General features: G+C 39.2%; 1 protein-coding gene across 2 annotated transcripts; it reads left to right on the top strand.

Annotated features, from left to right (window-relative positions):
- Positions 1 to 15,245: 15,245 nt before the first annotated feature.
- On the top strand, positions 15,246 to 18,280 carry LOC100355300 (trace amine-associated receptor 6-like). Of its 2 annotated transcripts, none has more exons than XM_070074499.1 (2): positions 15,246 to 15,845; positions 17,918 to 18,280. In XM_070074499.1, exons 1-2 carry the CDS (start codon positions 15,246 to 15,248, stop codon positions 18,278 to 18,280), a joined length of 963 nt encoding a protein of 320 aa, XP_069930600.1. The 2 variants fall into 2 exon arrangements, with proteins under 2 accessions (XP_069930600.1, XP_069930602.1); XM_070074501.1 differs by having other exon boundaries at positions 15,246 to 15,849; positions 17,928 to 18,280.
- Positions 18,281 to 22,342: the final 4,062 nt, after the last annotated feature.

Genomic DNA, 22,342 nt, shown 5'->3' with positions numbered 1-22,342 from the left:
AAAAATAATAAAGGTTATTGAAAATAAAATGAACAGGGAAAATTATAAAGTCATAAGACTCACTCAGTGCTTATCAGTAATAACCTTGAAGTTACCAGGACTAAATTCCCCAAGTAAAAGATAGATTGACTGAATGGTTTAAAAAAAGACCTAATGGCATACAACCTACAAGAAAATAACTTCACAAGTAAATACATATTTAGACTGAAAGGGAAATGATTATAAAGGGTATTGTTTGCAAATGGAAACCAAAAGCAAGCAAGAATAGTAATACTTTTATAAGACAAAATAAACTTTAAGATGATAATCGAAAAAAAGATAATGTCATTATACACTGACCAAGGAATCTATTCAGCAAGAAGATATAATGACTATAATTGTATTTGCATATAATGCCAGGACACTCAATTTTGTAAAACAGACATAATTTGTTCTAAAGGGCAAGATAAGTTCCAACACAATAATAGTGGGAACTTCAATACTCTACTTTCATCAGTAGGCAGATCATTCAGATATGAAATCAACAAAGGTTCATTAGAGTTAAATTATATTATTGATAAAATGGAACTCACAGATATTTATAGAACATTCCAACCAACAGCTGCAAGATATTCATTATTCTAAGAGTAGGAATAAGAGATGGAGGAGGTAGTCTATAACTGTGAAGTAGTATAGTTCTGCATGCAGTCATATAGACTTACCTCTAAGGGTACAGCCCTAGAACTTATCATGGGGCTCCAAACCCAGAAAATTGGTGGTATAAATGCCATCTTAACTGTTAAAATGATCATATTAAATGTTAAAGTCAACATATAACTTGGTTTAAATATAAAAGTAGTCATATAAATAACATCAAGTGCCCAGTAAAAATAATAGAATTAAAAAGGAAGGAAAGTCCAATATGGGAAGCAGTCCACACAGCAGATTCCTAGAATGACATTAGCTGTAAATAACACTCTGACCTCAGCATCAACCCTTATGGCTTCCTGGTCTGGCTGAAAGGCCTGTGAGAGAATTTCAGGCATGGAAAGCCAAGACTCTGTGGCAAAAAAATATCCTACATGGAGGGTCTCTGTGAGACCTCATTGGAAAGAAAGGGTCGTCAAAGAAGGACATACTCTTCTCTGAAGGGAAGAGAGAACATCCACTTTGCTTATAGCCATGTCCAAATACCGATAGGGTCTATGGTCACAAAAGGCTTCCATAGCTTTGGCATCCCATGGCAAGAGCCTTGGGTGATCACTGACATCATAAATAAGAGTGTTAATTGTTAACGGAACAATAGAAGTCACTGTGCACTTACTGCCCATGTAGGACTTCCATCCCTAATGAGTTGTACTATGAGAATCAACTGCAAATTTTGTTCCCAAACTGTACTCTATATGTTGTGTGTGTGCATGGGTGCAAATTATTGAAATCAATGCTAAACATGGAGCTGGTCCTCTGTATATAAAATCAAACTAAAAAGTGAACCATTATGAAGAAGGAGGTGGGAGAGGGAGAGGGAGGTAGGATGGGAGTTGGGGGGGAGAGTGTGAGTATGGGGGAAAGAAACACTATATTCCTAAAGTTGTATCTATAAAAAAATGCATTCATTAAATAAAAACTTGAAAAAGATATGCATTATTCTAATTAGGAATGGAAGATTCTATATGATAGACCATATAATATGTCACAAAACAAATTTTAAAAATGCAAAATCATATCATATATTTTTTTCTGGTGGTTGTGTATCAAAACTAGAAATCAACAACAAAAAAATTTTTCAGAATTATCCAAATATGTGGACTAGGAATAATATGCTTCTGAATGAGCAATGTGTCTTTGATAAAATCTAAAGAGAAGTCTAAATATATCTTTTTTTTTAACTTTTATTTAATGAATATAAATTTCCAAAGTACGATTTATGGATTACAATGGCTTCCCCCTCATACCGTCCCTCCCACCCACTACCCTCCCCTTTCCCACTCCCTCTCCCCTTCCATTCACATCAAGATTTATTTTCGATTATCTTAATATACAGAAGATCAGCTTAGTATACATTAAGTAAAGATTTCAACAGTTTGCTCCCACACAGAAACTTAAAGTGAAAAATAATAGATGATTTTTTTTTAAATGATGATGAAATCAGATCAGACCTATTGTCATGTTTAATCCCAGTGAGAGTCAAGTTGGGAGTTGATAATTTCTTTTTTTTTTTTTTTTTTTTTTTTTTTTTTACAGAGGATCAGTTTAGTATACATTAAGTAAAGATTTCAACAGTTTGCACCCCCATAGAAACACAAAGTGAAATATATTGTTTGAGTACTCGTTATAGCATTAAATCTCAATACACAGCACATTAAGGACAGAGATCCTACATGAGGAGTAAGTGCACAGTGACTCCTGTTGTTGACTTTACCAATTGACACTCCTGTCTATGGCATCAGTAGTCTCCCTATGCTCCAGTCATGAGTTTCCAAGGCTATGGAAGCCCTCTGAGTTCTCCGATTCTTATCTTATATATCTTGAAACAAATAAAAATAGAAATACATTATATCGGGGCTGGCACTGTGGCTCACTTGGCTAATCCTCTGCCTGTGGCGCCAGAATCCCATATGGGCCTGGGGGTCTAGTCCCAGTTGTTCCTCTTCCAGTCCAGCTCTCTGCTGTGGCCTGGGAAGACGGTGGAGGATGGCCCAAGTGCTTGGGTGCCTGCACCCACATGGGAGACCAGGAGGAAGCACCTGGCTCCTGGCTTCAGATCAGTGTAGTTCTGGCCATGGCGGCCATTTGGGTGGTGAACCAACGGAGGGAAGACCTTTCTCTCTGTCTCTCTCTCTCTCACTGTCTAACTCTGTCAAATAAAAAAAATTAAAAAAAAAAAAACAAGATACTTGAAACTCAGTGCTGTAAATTAAAAAAAAAAAAGAAGAAATACATTATATCAAAACTTATAGGATGCAGCAAAAACAATACTGATGGAGATGTTTGTTGCTGTTGATTTCTCAACAATGTTGCAGTGGATTCGTTTCTGAGAGGAGCAGCATGGTGGGGGCAAGAGGTGCAGAGTCACCACACAGACCCCGGGAGTCGGGTGAAAGCAGGCTTGAGGCGAGCAGCCCGCAGACTCGTTTATTTCAGTTGGTACAACATCTTATATAGCCAAGACCAGCCAATCTGGTCAAGGGGCGGTCTATGCCCCAACCAATCACAGCCTGTTGCCAGGCAGGCTCCGTTGCCAGGTGGGTTTCAAAGCCATTCCTGAGTAACTGACGCTCGCTTGCCAGTGGCCACCTTGGCATGGCCTTCTCATTCCACCACAGATATTTATAGTAATATGCATACATATTTTAAAAACTCAAATAAACAAGTTAATGAGGGGAGATTCCAAGATGGCAGAATAGGGAGGAAGCTTACTGCTCTAGTCTAAAGGGAAGATAGTTAAAAAAAAAAAAGAAAAAGTGGAGAGAATACAATCTCAGGGAAAATCTAGGGAGAAAACTGCAGAGGAAACGCCACACAAATTAGAGGGACAGAGAGTGTGGACACACACAACTCAAGATCCCAGCAGCTGAGAGCCTCAGCAATAGCTTTGGAGGGTAAGGTGAAGCCAGACTGCAGCAGCCTAAGCCACTGGTGATAAAGTTATGAGAAGAGCCTGGCCTGAGTCTGTCTTAGAGCCCACTGGGGGACAGTGTACCCACCAACCCAGAGGAAAAAAAAGTGGGCACCCCAACATCCTGGCACTAGCATCCTGAAAGTAGCCAAGAGAGGGTGGGTGCCATCTTGGACATATGTGACAGCTGCACCATCTTGTGTCCCTGAGCCCAGCAACCAGTTGAGAGGAGACATCTGAGTCTGGCTGGGAGAACTGAAAGGGAGCTGGGTACTCACAACTGTGAGAACCTTGTATGCTGGGATGGACTATGAAAACACTGTGCCTGCATTGGAAGGCACAGGGCATGCTGTATTTCTGAGCAGTCACTATGTACAGCTCCACACATCCAGGGCTACCCGATTTCCAGATGAGAGTCATTGCTGTGGGATACATGCTCACAATGAGGATTACATGTATCCTTTGTGTGGTTCTTGTGATAGTACGGATGAATATTGCACCCACAGGGGCTAGCACCTGGACATTGCTCTCCTTGGAGGATGGGAGTTGAGCATGAGACTATGCCAACAGAGCTGATCAAAACCTCCCCTAAGATAAAAAAAATTACCACACCCAACTTGGGTGTCATGTTGGACACTCTTCTTACCCTGGAGCACTGAACATGACTCCCTGGCCACACCCAACACATGCTTCTGGGTATTCACTGAAAGAGCAGACACTCCGCTAATCCACAGAAGCACAGTTAAAAGAAAAAAGCCATCACATGGAAAAACCATCCAACAAGTATCTTCACAAGTGCTTAAGAATACATGCAGAAATTCAAGAAATAAGAATGAGGAAGACAACATGATACCCCAAAGGAACACAACAGCACTTCAGTACTGGAATATGAAGATGAAGAGATTGAAGCAATGCCAGAAATAGAATTCAAAAATTTGATTGTAGGATTACTTAAAAGTAATCAGAAGCAAATCCACAAATTAAAGAAATCTGCATGTGACATGAATGAAAATTTTTCCAATGAAATTTAGATTTTAAAGAGAAATCAAAATGAAATATTAGAAATGAAGAATTCAATAGATCAAATAAAAAATATGATGGAAAGCCTCAACAACAAACTTGGTGAAGCAGAAGAAAGAACATCTGAGTTAGAAGACAAATCCCCTGAAAATTTACAGTCAGACAAAACAAGAAGAAAGAGTAGCAGGAGGAGGAGAAGGAGGAGGAGGAGGAGAAGAAGGAGAAGAAAAAGAAATAATTAGAAAGCTAAAAAACAGTGTTGGAGATTTATATGATACTATCAAATGACCCAACATACAGATCTTAGGAGTTCCTGACAGAATGGAAAGAGAGAATGGTTAGAAGTCTTTTTAGGGGCAAGTGCTGAGGCACAGTGGATTAATGCCCAGGCCTGAAGTGCCCGTATCCCATATGGGTGCCGATCTGAGACCCGGATGCTCTACTTCTGATCCAGCTCTCTGCTATGGCCTGGGAAAGCAGAAGAAGATGGCCCAACTCCTTGGGCCCCTGCACCCATACGGGAGACCTGGAAGAAGCTCCTGGCACCTGGCTTTGGATCAGCGCAGCTCCGGCCATTGCAGCCATTTGGGGAGTGAACCATCAGATGGAAGACTCCCCCATCCTGCTTCTCTCTGTGTGTAGCTCTGACTTTCAAATACATAAATGAATTTATTTTAAAAGTCTTTTTAAGTGATATAATTATAAAAGGCTTCACTGATTTGGAGAAAGAAAGAGAAATTCAAGTACAGGAAGCATACATAGAACTCCTCATAGACATGACAAAAAAAGATCTTCACCATGACACATTGTAGTCAAACTTTCCACAGTAATGCATAAAGAAAGATTCTAAAACATGTATGAGAGAAACATCAGATTATGTTCAGAGTCTCCAATTAGGCTTACAGCTGACTTCTCATCAGAATCCCTACAGACTAGAAGGAATTGGCAAGATATAGTCCAAGTCTTGAGAGAAAAAAATTGTCATCTAGAATACCGTACCCTGCAAAGCTCTGATTTATGAATAAAGATGAAATAAAGACTTTCCACAACAAACGGAAATTGAAAGAATTTGTTACTACTCATCCAGCTGTAAGAAGATGCTTAAGGATGTGCTACACACAGAAACACAAACATGATAATCACTATGAAAGAAAGTGAAAGCAAAAATCTCCCAGTAAAAGTACAAAGGAAATCCAAAGTAAAGATTAGAAATATTTATGGAAAGCAGGCAGGACCAAATCATTACTTATCATTTAGTTACCTTGAATGTAAATGATCTCATTTATTCAGTTAAATGATTCCGACTGGAAGAATGGATTACAAAACAAGACTCATCTATTTACTACCTAGAAGAAGCACATCTTTCCAACAATGATACATGCAGTCTGAAAGTGAAAAGATGGACAAAGATATTCTATGCTAACAGAAGCCGAAAAAGAATTGGTGCAGCCATCTCAGTATCAGACAAAATAGACTTTAACACAAAGAGTGTTAAAAGAGACAAAGACCACTGTGTAATGAATATGGAAGCAATTCAATAGGAAGATGTGACTAACATAAACATCTAAAGAGAGATATGGACTCCTATACAATAGTAATGGGGGACTTCAGTACCCCCACTTTCAACAATGAACAGATCAACCAGACAGAAAATTAGCTAGGAAACAACAGAGTTAATTGACACTATAGACCAAAGGGACCTAATGGATATCTACAAAACTTTTTATACTACAGTTGCAGAATATATAATCTTCTTACTAATGCATGGGACTTTCTCTATGATAGACCACATGCTAGGCAATAAAGCAAGTCTCAGCAAATTCAAAAAAAAAATCAAAATCATACCATGCATCTTCTCTGACCACAATGGAATGGAGCTGGAAATCAACAACTTAAGAATCTCTAGATCATGTTCAAACACGGAGAATGAACAATATGCTACTGGATGAGCAGTGGTCATAGAAGAAATCAAAAAATAAGTTAAAAAATATCTCAAAACAAATGAAGATGAAAATAAAACATGTCAAAATTTATGGGATACAGTAAAAAGTGTTAAGAGGAAAGTTTATAGCATTTGGTGCTTACAGCAAGAAATTGGAAAGGCACCAAATAAGTGAACTATCAATGTAGCTCAAAGACCTAGAAAAACAGAGCAAATCAAACCCAAAATTGGTAGGAGAAAAGAAATAATTAAAATTAGAGAAGAATTAAACAAAATTGAAACCCAATAAATACATAAATAAATAAAGTAAGTAAGCAAAACAAAGAGCTGGTTTTTTGAAAATAATAAACAAAATGGACACACCATGGCCCAACTAACCAATAAAAGAGAGAGAAGATACAAATCAATAAAAGTAGAGATAAAAAAGGAACTGTAACAGCAGATACCACAGACATAAAAAAAGCAAGAATTACTACCAAGAGATGTATGCCAACAAATCAGGAAACCCAGAAGAAATGGATAAATTCTGGATGCATATACCCTACCTAAATTGAGCCATGAAAACACAGAAAACCTAAACAGAGAAGTAACTCAGACAGAAAGTGAATCGCTGATAAAAAATCCTCCCAACAAGGTACCTTTCTCTAAAGGGAGGAGAGAACTTCCACTTTGACTATGACCCTGTTGGAATAAGATCAAAGTCGGCGAACTCAAAAGGCTTCCATAGCCTTGGCAACTCATGACTAGAGCCTAGGGAGATTACTGACGCCATAAACAAGAGTGTCAAATTGTTAAGTCAACAACAGGAGTCACTGTGTACTTACTCCTCATGTGGGATCTGTCCTTAATGTGTTGTCCAATGTGAATTAATGTATAACTAGTACTCAAACAGTATTTTACACTCTGTGTTTCTGTGTGGGTGAAAACTGATGAAATATTTACTTAATATATACTGAATCGATCTTCTGTATATAAAGATAATTGAAAATGAATCTTGATGTGAATGGGATAGGAGAGGGAGTGGGAGATGGGAGGGTTGCGAGTGTGGGAGGGAGTTATGGGAGGAGGAAAGCCATTGTAATCCATAAACTGTACTTTGAAAATTTATATTTACTAAATAAAAGTTTTTTAAAAAAGAAAATTTAAAAAAAAAATCCTCCCAACAAAGAAAAGCCCAGGAATGGACAGTTCACTGCTGAATTCTATGAGACATCTGTAGAAGAACTAACTCCAATTATTCTCAAGCTATTCAAAATAATTGAAAGAGAGGTAATCCTCCCAAACTCCTTCTATGAAGCCAGCATCATCTTAATTCCTAAACCTGAAAAAGATACAACATAGAGAACTACAGACCAATTTCCCTCATGGACATAGCAAGAATTTCAAAAAAAATACTAGCCAGTCACTTCCAACAACACATCAGAAAGATCATTCATCCAGATGAAGTGGGATTTACCTCAGGTATGCAGGGAGGGCTCAAAATACTCAAATCAATGTGATAGACCACATTAACAAACTGAAGAACAAAAACATACGATTATCTCAATAGAAAAAGAGAGAGCATTTGATAAAACACAACATTTTTTCATGATGAAAACATTAAGCAAATTGGGTATAGAAAGAACATTCCATGACACAATCAAAGCAATTTATGGCAAATCCATGGTCAATTTCCTATCGAATGGGGAAAAGTTGAAAGCATTTCCACTAAGATCTGAAACCAGACAAGGATGCCCATTCTCACCAATGCTATTCAATATAGTCCTGAAAGATTTAGCCAGAGCCTTTAAGAAAGAAAAAGAAATGAAAGGGATACAAATTGGGAAGGAGGAAGTCAAATTAATATCACTTGCTGATGATGTGATTTTATATTTAGGGGAGCCAAAATATTCCACTAAGAGATTGTTGGAACTCATAGAAGAGTTTGGTAAAATAGGAGGATTTAAAGTCAATACACAAAAATCAACAGCCTTTGTATACACAGACAATGCCACGGCTGAGAAAGAACTTCTAAGCTCAATCCTATTCACAATAACTGCAAAAAAAATTAAATACCTTGGAATAAATTTAACTAAGAACATCAAAGATCACTATGATGAGAATTTAAAAATATTAAAAAATAGAAGAAGACACAAAAAATGGAAAAATCTTCCATGTTCATGGATTAGAAGAATCAATATCATTAAGATGTTTATACTACCATAAGCAATTTACAGATTCAATGCAATACCAATCAAAATACCAAGTATATTATTGCCAGATATAGAAAAAAATGATGCTGAAATTCATATGGTAACACAGAAAACCCCAAATAGCTTAAGCAATCTTATACAACAAAACCAAGCCTGAATCATCACAATACCAGATTTTTAAGACATCCTACAGGCAGTTATAATCAAAACAGCCTGGTACTGGTTGAAAAACTTTGGAAGTCAACCTATGCATCTACAATCAACTTATCATTGAAAAAGGCACTAAAATCAATCCCTGGAGCAAAGACAGTCTCTTCTACAAATGGTGCTGGGAAAATTGGATCTGCGCCTGCAGAAGTATGAAACAAGACCCATTCCTCACATCTTAAACAAAAATCCACTGAAAATGGATCTAAGACCTAAATCTATGATCTAATACCATCAAATTATTCTAAAATGTTGGGGAAACCCTGAAAGCCATTGGTATAGACAAAGACTTTTTGGGAAAGTTCCCAAAGGCACCACCAATAAAATCCAAAATTGACAAATGGGATTATACATAAACGAGAAGTTTGTACTGCAAAAGAAATAGGAAAGTGAAGAGACAACCAATATAATGGGAGAAATTATTTCTCAAACTATGCAACTGATAAAGGATTAATATCCAGAATCTATAAGAAGTTCAAGAAACTCAATAACAGTAAAACAAACAATGCAGTTAAGAAATTGCCAAACGAATTAAACAGGCATTTTTCAAAAGAGGAAATCCAAATGGCCAACAGACACATGAAAAAATGTTCAGTATCACTAGCCATCAGGGAAATGATAATCTAAACCACAATGAGGTTTCACCTCACCCCATCCTACTCTACCCTGCTTTAGACTGGCTTGCATACAGAAATCAAGAAACAACAAATGCTGGCAAGTTTGTGAAATAAAAGTATACTGTTGGTGGGAATGTAAATTGGTACACTCACTGTGGAAAACAGTATGGAGATACCTCAGAAATCTGAATATAGACCTACTCTATGACCCTGCCATCCCACTCCTGGGAATTTACCCAAGGTAAATAAAATCAGCATATGAAAGAATTACCTGTACCCCCATGTTTATTGCAGCTCAATTCACATTAGCTATGATATGGAATCAACACAAATGCCCATCAACTGGAGACTAGATAAAGAAATTATAGCATATGTATGCCACAAAATACTACATAGCACTAAAAAAATGAAATCCTGTCATTTGCAACAAAATGGATGCAATCAGAAAACATTATACTTGGTGAAATAAACTGGTCCCAAAAGGACAAATACAATATGTTCTCCCTGACTTATGTTAACTAATAGAGCATCTAAAAGGTAGTCTATAGAAATGAAATTGACAATTTGAGATATGATGACTTTGAACAGCCCTTGTTTGACTATTGAGGAACAGGTTTTTTTTTCCACACTGTTCGTTGAACTCTTTACTTAGCATAGAGTTAATCTTATGTATAAAGTTAATTGGAAAGATAAATTAGTAAAAACTAAGACTAGAAATAGGAGAGGGAAGAGTAAGAAGTGTGAGAGTGTGGGTGAGAGGGTGGATAAGGTAGGAAGAATCACTATGTTCCCAAGTTGTACTTATGAAATGCATGAGTATGTATAATTTAAATAAAAGGTTTCTTGGTTAATAAAACCAAGTTAATCATGTATTTTGAGGACCTGGAAAAGCAAACACAGGTCAAACTCAAAGTTAGTAGAAGGAAAGAAATAACAAAGATAAGAGCAGAAATAAATGAAAAAAATTAGACCAAAAAACCCCACAAAATATCATTGAAGAGGCCGGCGCCGCGGCTCACTAGGCTAATCCTCCGCCTAGCGGCGCCGGCACACCGGGTTCTAGTCCCGGTCGGGGCGCCGGATTCTGTCCCGGTTGCCCCTCTTCCAGGCCAGCCCTCTGCTGTGGCCAGGGAGTGCAGTGGAGGATGGCCCAGGTGCTTGGGCCCTGCACCCCATGGGAGACCAGGAAAAGCACCTGGCTCCTGGCTCCTGCCATCGGATCAGCGCGGTGCGCCGGCCGCAGCGCGCCGGCCGCGGCGGCCATTGGAGGGTGAACCAACGGCAAAGGAAGACCTTTCTCTCTGTCTCTCTCTCTCACTGTCCACTCTGCCTGTCAAAAAAAAAAAAAATATCATTGAAGAGATCATTTTTTGAAAAGATAAATAAAATTGGTAAACTATTAGGTATAGTAGTCAAGGAAAAAAGAGAGAAGACCCAAGTAAATAAAATTAGAGATGAAAAAGGAGATATTACAACTGATACTACAGAAATCTAATGTATCATTAGAGACTCTTATGAACAACAATATATTGTTACACTAGAAAATCTAGAAAAAATTTCTAGACACATATAACTTTGTAAAATTAAATCATGAAGACACAGAAAACCAAAACAGACTCATAATAATAGGAATAATTAAATTCAATCAGTAATGAAAGTCTCACAACAAAGAAAAGCCCAGGGCTAGATGGCTACAATACTGAATTTCATCAAAATTATAAGAAAGGACTAACACTAATTCCTTCAAGTAATTCCAAAAAATTTCAAGGTAGGAAATCCTTCAAAACTCATCCTTCAAAACTAGTCAAAGATCCACCAAAATAGTATCCCTAATGAACATACTAGCAAAGATTCTCAACAAAACACTGGCATTAAGTCCAATAACACATCAAAAAGTCATTCACTATAACCAAGTGGGATGCAGGGATGGTTCAACATATGCAAATCAATAAGCATAACGCATATTGACAGAATGAATAAAAATCACTTGATCATCTCAACAGAAGCAAATAAAACATTCAATAAAATTCAACATTCACTTATGATAAGAACTTTGAATGAATTAGGAATAGAAGTAACATACTTCAACATAAAAAAGATTTTGTGTGACAAACCCACAGTCAACATCATATTAAAGAGGCTAAAGCTGAAAGCATTTTTTCTAAGACTGAAAATCTGCCAAGAAGGTCCAATCTAACTGCTTTTATTTTCTATGTTACAGGAACTTTTATCCAGAGCAATAAGGCAAGAGAAGGAAATTTAAAAATATACACATTTTTTTAAGAAATGCTCAATATTGTGGAAATGTAGCTCAAAACCACAGTGAGATATCATCTTACTCTAGTTAGAATGGCTACTAAAAATGACAGAAAAAAAACCTACAAATTCTAATGAAGATGCAGAGAAAAGTGAACTCTCATGCACTGTTACAGGAATACAAATATCTTTAACCATCTTGGACAACTCCTGAGCAAGCACAGAATAAGCAGCAGAAAGCTGGAGGGCAAGAGGGAGATGCAGTGGGAGATTAAATTAGAGAGAAAACTTTGATAGAGTAAAACCTTTGAGACCCAGCTGAAGACACTGAAAATGAAGGGACTTGGAAGCAAGATTATGAGCCCGCAATTAGTCTCTTGGATTTTTAAAAAGTGGAACACTTTCCTAGAGATAGAGGAAAGGTAGATTATGATACACTGACTTTGAAATACAAAATAACCATGCCAATAAGTCACTTAATAGACTACTTTCAGATTATCTGGAGCACATGCAAATGACATTGCCGCATCCACAACACTTCCAAGGCCTGGAGGGGATGTTGTGAAACATCTTGTTTTAGTTTAGGGACATGGAGCCTCCTTTTCTCTCTTTTGAGGAAGATGGCTATTTTACCCTAGACAAAACCTACAAAGACAACCCAAATCTGCTCCAATGGAAGTGAGACACACTAAGAATCCTGGAGCTTAGCTACAATCCTAGGAGAAAAGAGTGGGATGCTCAAATTCACTGAGCTTAAATCATTGTGTCTTATACGACAGGGTTCACAAGATTAATACAGAGCAAATTACACAAGAGCTGACCTAAGTATGTGGTAGTTGAGATTTTTACTTGCTATTCAGGATCTTTCTCTACTCCCATCTGCTAATCACAGGATAAAATCGAAAATGATTAATAGAATGCAAAAATTTGTACATCATGTTGGAACTCAATACCTCTTTCTTCATTCCTTCTAAAGTTGGTTTAAATTCATTCCTCAAGGAATTCTTTTTTATTTTTATTTTTCATTTACTTGAAATATAGAACAAGTGAGAGGAGGGGGTGGTGGTGGTGGTGGAGATCTTCCACCCACTGGTTCATTTCCCAAATGCCCACAGCATCCGGGGATGGGCAAGGCCAAAGCCAGGAGCCAGCAACCCCATCTGGGTTTCTGACATGAATGGCTGCACTTGAACAATCATTTGCTGCTTCTCAGGTTGCATTAGCAGGAAGCTGGGCAGCAGACTTCAAACATACACTTTGATATGGGATAGGGGCACCCTAAGAAGTGGCTTAACCCTCCAAAGCACAATGTCTGCCCCCAAAGAGAATTCTTTTCAGGCACCTTCAGATACATGAGTTAATCTGTGCCATTTCTTGCTTTACATATTTTACATGTGCTTATTCATTTGGAAACACAACGCATTGTTATTATTGCTTTAGATCTGTCTCATATTGTACATGGACAACACCCTAAGGGAGGAGTTATTTCTTGCTCTTGCTTTTCAAGAACGTGACAGAAATAGATGCCTAATGAAAAATATGAATAATAAGTACATGGATTAATTTTCTTCATTACAATTACAGATATCTTAGGTGGACTTATATTCAATGAGCCTTAGAATTTCTGAAGTATTTTTTGCCTTGTTGCTGATCTTAAAGAGAAAGTTGTCAGGGACAGGCCTTTGTGTACAGTGGTTTAAGTCACTGCTTGGGATATGTCAGAGTGCCTGAATTTGAGTTCTGCCCCAATTTCTGATCCAGCTTTTTACTAATGTGTGCCCTGGGAGACAGCAGGTGATATTTCAACTATTTAGGTCTCTGTCACCCACGTGGAGTTCCTGACTCCTGGCTTTGTCCTGATCTAGCCCCAGCTGTTGTGAGCATTTGAGGAGTGAACTAGCAGATGCATGATCTCTCTCTCTCTATTTCTCTCTCTGTGTCATTCTGCCTTTCAAATAAATAAATAAACATTACAAAAAAGGAATGTTGTCAACTTTCACTTTTTTGATTATTTTACATATGGTATGCCCTTTTGTAGAGACCTAGAGATTCAGTTGGCAAAGAATTTTTCTTCCTAGTAATGAATAATTTTGAATTTAATCAAATACTTTTTCTGCATTTCATCAGATGATCATAAAATTTCAATCTTAATTTGTTAAAATGGCAAATGAAATTAGCTGGTTTTCTAATCCTAAAGAAAGCTTCCATTCTTGACATGGAGTCCAGTGATGTTGTATCAGCAGTGTTAAATTTCAAGTGGCAATTATTAGCTAGAAGTTCCTTTTTTTCATTTTATTTTATTTAATGAACATAAATTTCCAAAGTACAGCTTATGGATTACAATAGCTCCCCCCCATAACTTCCCTCCCACCCACAATGCTCCCCTCTCCCACTCCCTCTCCCCTTCCATTCACATCAAGATTAATTTTCAATTATCTTTATATACAGAAGATCAATTTAGCATATATTAAGTAAAGATTTCCACAGTTTGCACCCACACAGAAACACAAAGTGTAAAATACTATTTGAGTACTAGTTATAGCATTGATTAAACACCTAATTGTGTATTAATTACAGAGTTCAGCCAATAGTTTTAAGTAGAACATAAAAAATTACTAAAAGGGTAAAGTATTAAGTTCTTTTTTTTCTTTTCTTTTTCTTTCTTTTTTTGTTTGTTATATAGTTTTTTTATTTAATGAATGTGAATTTACAAAGTGCAACTTTTGTATTGTTGTGGCTTCCCCCACCCAACCCCCCCACCCCGTGGCCCTCCCCTTTCCCACTCCCTCTCCCATCCCGCCCTTCATCAAGTTTCATTTTCAATTACCTAGAAGTTCCTTCTTTCTAGTCACACCTTGCACTACAGGGACTCCATCTTAGGTGTTTTTGAGATATAGGATTTGGCTGGGGTTTTGTCATCAACTCCTCAGACAGCCTTGGGGATGGGGAGTTACATAAGGTGACATATAAATAACAAATCACATCACATATCAGTAACTGAAAAAGAGGACTATCCCAGGCATCCAGGCCAGGAAATGAAAGATGATAAACTGCAAGTTAAGAAACCTTTTGTGATTAGTAAGAAGTTTGCAACAGATTTGCCTGAAGTTGAACTCTTATTGGATTTAAAATTATTTTCCAACCATATTCTGAAATATAATAATAATGGTAATTAATAATACTTAATATTTATTGGGAGTTAAGCTGAATGCATGATTATTTTGTAGATTCAAAGATGAAAATGGATATGGGTATGTGGCAGGGCATGGAGGTAACATTTGGTAACCACATCACGGGTATTGAGTTTAAAGACTCTTTTCTTGCCTTTCAGGAAACATAAAAGTGCTTCATGTGAATGGCAGAAGGGCAGAACTTCTTTCTGCATGTGCCTATATGCTGTGTACAGCATTAGCATGAGCAGCAATTGGTCCCTGCCAGCTGCTGGGCAGCTCTGCTACGACAACATGAACGGGTCCTGCGTGAAGATGCCCTACTCGCCGGCTCCCCAGGTGCTCCTCTACGCAGTGTTTGGCTTTGGGGCTGTGCTGGCCATCTTTGGGAACCTCCTGGTGATGATCTCAATCCTCCACTTCCGGCAGCTGCACTCTCCCACCAATTTCCTCATCGCCTCCCTGGCTGGTGCTGACTTCCTGGTGGGTGCAACTGTGATGCCCTTCAGCATGGTCAGGTCCGTGGAGAGCTGCTGGTATTTTGGGAGAAGTTTCTGCACTTTGCACACGTGCTGTGATGCGGCTTTTTGCTACTCTTCTCTCTTCCACTTGTGCTTCATTTCCATCGACAGGTACATTGCTGTCACTGACCCTTTGGTCTATCCCACCAAGTTCACTATGTCTGTGTCCGGAATTTGCATTGGCATCTCCTGGATCCTGCCCCTGGTGTACAGCGGAGCTGTGTTCTACACAGGTGCTCATGACGATGGACTGGAGGACTTATCCAGTGCTATCAACTGTGTAGGAGGCTGTCAGCCTGTCATAAATCAATTGTGGAGTTTTGTCGCTCCCCCTCTTTGTGGAGGAACGACACAGGACCCTGCGCTGTTCTTTTGTCTGCTCGGCCCTCCCCGGGTTTGCTGCTGGTTCTTCCCGGGTTGGCTACTGTCCCTTCCACCTCCGTGGAAGGGCAGTTCCCCCTGGCCACATTCCCCACTTCCGCAGGGGAGCGGCACACCGCCGGCCGGCTCTCTCGGGGGCTGCACAGGTGTTCCCCTTAGATGTTCCTCGTGCATGCCGTCTCTCTCCTCCTTTATAGTCCTCCTCTGCCAATCCCAACTCGGCTGCCCACATGCCGAGTACACTGCTCTCCTCCAATCAGGAGCAAGTCCTACAGTTTATTGGCTGAACTGGAGGCAGCTGTGTAGAAGCTGTTTTCTTCTCTCCCAGCGCCATATTGTGGGAGAGCAGATGCATAGAATAAGTCTTAATTCCAGTAACTTAGTCTAGTCCGAGTTGCTCCCCACAGATCCCCCTTTCTTTTTATTTTTTGGCGTTGATACGCGCCTGTCTTTGGTGCCCCGCGGCACACACTCTGCTCTGCTTGCTAGAGTTGCCACAGGTTCTTACAAGTCCTATCAATCAGGCAAACCGAATACGGGTCCTCTCTTTGCCATGTTGTGAGGAGGTTTTTAGGCGCTGATGTGTGCCTGTGTTCGGTGCCCTGCAGCGCATGCTCTGCTCTGCCTGCAGATGCTTACAAAACCTAGCAATCAGGCAAACCGAATCCAAGCCTTCTCAGCGCCATATTGTGGGGAGGCTTATTGGTGTTGATTCGTGCCTATCTTCGGTGACCTGCAGCTCATACTCTGGTCGAGCCGCCTGTTGGTGCTTACCGCCCTAATCAGGCAGACCGAATCCAAGCTCTCTCATTGCCATGTTATAGGGTGACTTATTGGTGTTGATAACGTGCCTGTTTTCAGTGACCTGCGGCGCATAAGCTGCTAGCCGCCCGCAGGTGCTCATCGCCTTACTAATCAGGCAGACCAAATCCAAGCCTTCTCATTGCAGTATTGTGGGGAGACTATTGATGTTAATAACGTGCCTGTCTTCGGTGACCTGCGGCGCATAAGCTGCTAGCCGCCTGCAGGTGCTCATCGCCTCACTAATCAGGCAGACCGAATCCAAGCCTTCTCATTGCAGTATTGTGGGGAGGCCTTTCTATTTCTCTATTTCTCTATCTCCGGGCATTCCTATTTCTCCCATTTTACTTCTATCTTCCAGCATTCCTATTTCTCTCATTTTACTTCTAAACTTCTGTTTCTCTTATCCCCACGGCTTCCCGGCGCCCGCCCCGAGGCTGCTTCTCGGCGGCTTCCCGGCTGAGCCGCTTCAGCCCGCTTCTCTCATCTGCGCGGCTTCGCGGCTCTGCGCGCACACTCCGCGGTCTCGCACTAGCCCAGCGTTCCCTATCTACTTGTGCCCCGCACGCTCTCTCTGCGCATGGCAGCCTCCACGAGTCACACAGCGTAGCTTACGTCTCCGCCACTAGCATTCAATCTAAGTTCCCCGGGCTAACCTGGCGAATTCAACCCAGCTCACGTTTCCGCCCCACGATTTGGCTTCCCGTCCTTTGCTCCCCGGGCTAATCAGACGGATCCCAACCTGGCTTACGTTTCTGCTTCTGGTTTCAACTCTTCGCCCCTTATTCCCGGGCTAACTTGAGAATCCCAAAGTGGCTTTCGTCTCCGCCTCGGCCTGCCCCCCGCGGCTTCAATTTCCCTAACATTTTTCTCTACCCGGTATGTTTCCCCAAGCTTTCTTCCAACAATATTCCTCCCTCATTTCTCCTGGCTTCTCCCCACAGTCCGTATCCAAGTCTGTTTGTTCTAGCTTTCACTTTCGCTTTCGACCTTAGAGATTTCTCCCAGCTTCCCCCTGTAGTCCGTATCTGAGTCTATGCCTAGGCTTTCAATAGCTTCTTCCGGCACCTTTTTCGTCCGGCTTTTCCCTAGGCTGTTTGATAGTCTCTCTCTCTGGTATTTTCCCATTTCTTCCCGGTTTTTCCCTCCTAGGCTTCATATCCGAGTCACGGCACCATTATGTCGCTCCCCGTCTTCGTGGAGGAGCGACAGAGTTTGACATATTTTCTATTATTTTTCACACCTACTTCTACAATGATAATTCTGTACAGTAATATTTTTCTGGTAGCTAAACAGCAGGCTAAAAAAATTGAAAATAGTAGCAGCCAAGCACAATTAATATCAGGGGCTTACAAAGTCAGGGTGGCTAAGAGAGAGAGAAAAGCAGCTAAAACCCTTGGTATCACAGTGGTAGCATTCTTGGTGTCATGGCTACCATATATAATTGATTTATTAGTTGATTCCTTTTGGGGTTTTATAACACCCTCCTATGTCTATGAGATATTTTGCTGGTTTGGTTATTATAGTTCTGCTCTAAATCCTTTTGATTTATGCTTTATTTTATCCTTGGTTTAGGAGAGCAATAAAGCTTATTATTGGCCAGCTATTAAAAGATAGTTCATTAACTATAAAGTTGTCTTCTTCTTAATCCACTAGAGAAGTAAGTAGGCAATTTTACAAAGAAAAAATTAAAAAGGGTAATAAATACATGAGATACAAAATTAATTCAAGTGTTCGTAAATGTGATAAAACGAAGTCCTAAAGAGTTCTAGAAACAAGAGTTTGCAAGCTCACCAAGAGATACTAGATAGGAAGGCTTTTATAGAAAGTGAAGTTTAGAGCACCTCAAGTCTTCCTGGTTTGTATCCTAAGCCATCCTAACATGAAGTGGGAGTTATCTGATGTTTTCTCAGATGCTTCATATTGTAAATATCTGAACTACAGACTGAAAATCCAAAAATAGGAGTATGACAGGGATCCTGTAGGAGTGCTGACTGAGATCTGGAAGCCATAGATGATTTCAGAAATAGCAAGACTGTGAAGGTGTGTGTTTGGAAGTGTTCTATGCACTGGTTTTATTACATGTGCAAATACTGGGCGACTAGCAAGTGAAGTTAAAGAAGCAAACAAGAGCAAAATGTGTCATTTAGTGTCACTGGAAGAAAAGGACTTGGTAAGAGAAGGAACATGGAAAGCTATTTTTAACATCTCTGTTCTTTGACTTGACATCTCTTTAAAAACTTAATCATTCCCAAGCAATAGAGAGAAAGGTGAGTTCAGCACATCAGTACCAGCTATAGGAGCAGAGACCTGTGCCCGAAGCACATACATTGGCCCCGGAGACTTCAATTCAGACCAAGGTTGGAAGGAGTACTTCCTTCCTGGGAGGGGAATGGTGCTGAATCTGCTTCTTCCAGCTGGGGGAATGTATTTCTCCAGAGACCCCACAAAGAACACTCACAGCTACTGATACGAAGCCCAAGCACCCTGAAGTTGGATTGCCACCATGAGAAAAAAAAGTGTAAATGCTAGGCTTACTGAGATTTATTACTTGACCCAGTGGATGCAAGCCCAAAAGCAAATTTAAGCGATTTCACAAAGAGAAATTATGGTTATAGTAATTATGGGGCTTGGTAGCTGAGATTTATACTTGTCACCAAATGTATATTTGTCCTCTTCACTCCCACACACCTCCCTCTGCAGAAATCCAAACTGCTTGCCATGATAAAAGTGGGTATGATCAATCTTAACCCTGTGTATACTGCTCCTCCCTCACCCTGCTCTCTACGTAGTGCTTGTCCTGCAGGAATTCAATACTCCTTGTCCATCTGAATGATGCTCTACATCTTGTCATCTCCAAGAACTTGGCACACACTTTCCTCACTTTCTGGGTATCTATTCTCTGTTTTTACCTTCAGTGTGTCTCCTGAACTGACTAGACCAACTCTAATGTTACCTCATTGCCAAGTTTTTCCCATGCATACTTTGATAACAGTAATTACTATGTTATGTCATTTTTATCATTGCAGTATCTACTTGTATATGTATCTCTCTTAGCAACCAACATATTCTTGTTCTGACTTGTTCACATTTTGGACTCTCATACCAAAGTTAGAGAAATAAAATAGAATAATATGAATATGAACAAGCATTTGTTTTGGCAGTTAGGATGTCACTTGGGATGCTCGTATCCTGTTAGCAGAATTCCTGGGTTTGAGACTGAGCTCTGGTCCCGATTCATGCTTCCTGCTGATGCAGACCCTGGGAGGTAGCAGTATTGGTACAAGTGGTTGGGTCCCTGACAACTAAGTGGAAGACCTGGGTTGAGTTCCTGGTTCCCAGCTTTGGCCATAGTCCCAGGTTGTTGTGGGCATTTGAGGAAATGAACCACTGGATGGTAGCACTCCGTCTCTTTCTCTCTCTACTTCTCATTTAAATAGATAAATAAATTTAATTTAATAATTTAAATAATTAGTTTAATAAAATAAATTAAATTTAAAAGAAATATATACTCTGTGAAAGACATTGTTCAGGAAATTAAAAGAATATATTATGGATGAGATTTTGTTGATTAAAGAATTTTGTTAAGACAAAGTCAATCAACCAGGAGGGAAGGAAATAGAATGACTTAGTGCAGGTTCCCCAAAAGCTGACACCAAGATAAAAATCCCAGTGAATGAAATTTATTTAGGAAGTGCAGGAAATAATAGCATGGGTGTGGGAAATGGAGACATGGATGTAGAAGCAACCAGAGATAAGTTCTACCACTGTGGGGTGACAGGAGTTAATCCTACAGGGGAAACTGGCAACCAGCAAAGTGCTCACCTTACAGTCACCCTGCCTACTTGGTAATGGAGCTAGAGGATTTACACAACTCCTGTCATTCATTCTTTAAGGGCAGCTGCCAAGAATTATCAACTCTGCAGATCTAACCACCTACATTGTGAATTGTAAAATCAGCTCTAGAGGAAAGAGAAAGACCTCAAGCAGAAAAAAATTGAGATGCTGACAGTTGGAAATGAAGCCAGTGTGCACTGGTGCAGTAAGAGCGAGAGGGTGTGTGTGAGACACTGACAACTCCTGATACAAGGAGTAAGCTGAATGAATAACCTAGTAAAAACTGTATTGACAAGGTTCAAAAAAGACTGTGAACAGAAGGGTAATGGTGAGCTAATAGCATGGAACATCAGTAGTCAGAAAGGCAGAAGTTATCAGTGGTCTTCAGGATACATGATATTGGAAATGCGGGACTTGCAAGTTTCATCAGTCTTCACTAGGCTTTCAATGCACTAGACTTGTGGAATCAACCTTGCCCTTTGTCTACTTCTGTTCTCAACAAAGAACCTTCTCATTTTTAATGTGTTTCCCAGTTACGGTGCTTGCAGACAGCATTATTTGGGAAATTAAAAAGGGAAATCTTTCCCGTTTGACTTTTTTCTCCGTGGACAAGAAGGGACAAATGTGGTGCAGAGGCTTTGGCCATTGAGCATAGGTGCTGGATGTAGAAGATTACCAGGATGACGAGGAACAGAGCATGGAAGAGAAACAAATGAGCCAGAAGCCAAACTGAGCCTTGTAATTAGGGAAAGGAAACAGTCAATGATGCCAGGTCCAAGGCAGGAAAACATGTGACTCCATCTAATCAGAGATTTGGGAGTGGGAATGGGCTCAGTACTAGTATCTATGAAGAAACAAAGTATTAGGATTAGGAGATTTAGAAAATTGACTACGTATTAAACCTATTGCTGGGATTACTGACAATCATTTGAAGAATTTAAACACTGTAAATAAATAAGACTAACTTATATTTGGATCCTTCCTGGTTCCTGATTTGTATTTCTTTAATTAATTGAAAGGATTAATTCAAACTAACATGATACCTAGAATTTTTCTTTATCCAACAGATATTCAACATTAGCTTTGTTTACAATCTGCTTTAGAAATCTGTGTTGGATTTTAGTGTGTATAAAGTATCACAGAATTTAAAACACTAATATGTAAGTGAATATTTGCAGTATCAAAGTATTAATATTATTAAAAATATAAAAATATTTTAGGTGTTCTGAACACACCCCAAAAAAAGATAACTAAGGAAGATAATGGATGTTAAATTACTGACGTATAGTTATCATTGAACTATGGATATGCTTATTAAAACATCATGTTGTCCCTCCTAAACTTAAACAATAAAAATACCAATAAATAAAAACTCTTGAATATCTAAAAGAAAATCTCTCCAATTGTAAAGTGAACAATTCACAACTGAAGGCAAAACTTACCACACTGCAGCTATGAGTCTGAAAATATGTTCATTCCCTTTGTAGTCCAATAGATAATATTTAAAACGTGTTTTTGTTCTGTATAGTTGAAAATCATTAAAAGTAATAGTATGTTGTGTTGTCTATACTACAGAGAATAAGGATGCTCATTTGCATCATCAAAAGTTAAAGCTATTTTAAATATTCTCATATATGTTTCAAAAAGGGAAAAATTTTCAAATATAAGCTATACTTCAATATAAAATCTGTTTTAAAAAACATTTAGAAGTCATTCATCGGAAAAATTTTTTCAAAGTCTAAGATAATTTGTATTCTAGAGTTCTAAGAGGAAAAGGAAATTGGTCAGAGGTAAAATACC

This window comes from Oryctolagus cuniculus, chromosome 5 (genome assembly GCF_964237555.1).
Source record: "Oryctolagus cuniculus chromosome 5, mOryCun1.1, whole genome shotgun sequence".
In the NCBI taxonomy this organism is placed as follows: domain Eukaryota; kingdom Metazoa; phylum Chordata; class Mammalia; order Lagomorpha; family Leporidae; genus Oryctolagus; species Oryctolagus cuniculus.
Note: the sequence above shows the minus strand (reverse complement) of the source record. Positions and strands in the feature narration are given on the sequence as shown.

Bases quoted from the DNA above. Each gene is read 5' to 3' on its own strand.
- LOC100355300 (XM_070074499.1), top strand. From the start codon at position 15,246: ATGAGCAGCAATTGGTCCCTGCCAGCTGCTGGGCAGCTCTGCTACGAC. The intron at 15,846-17,917 runs GTCGCTCCCCCT...GAGGAGCGACAG, and splicing joins TAAATCAATTGTGGAGTTTT to AGTTTGACATATTTTCTATT.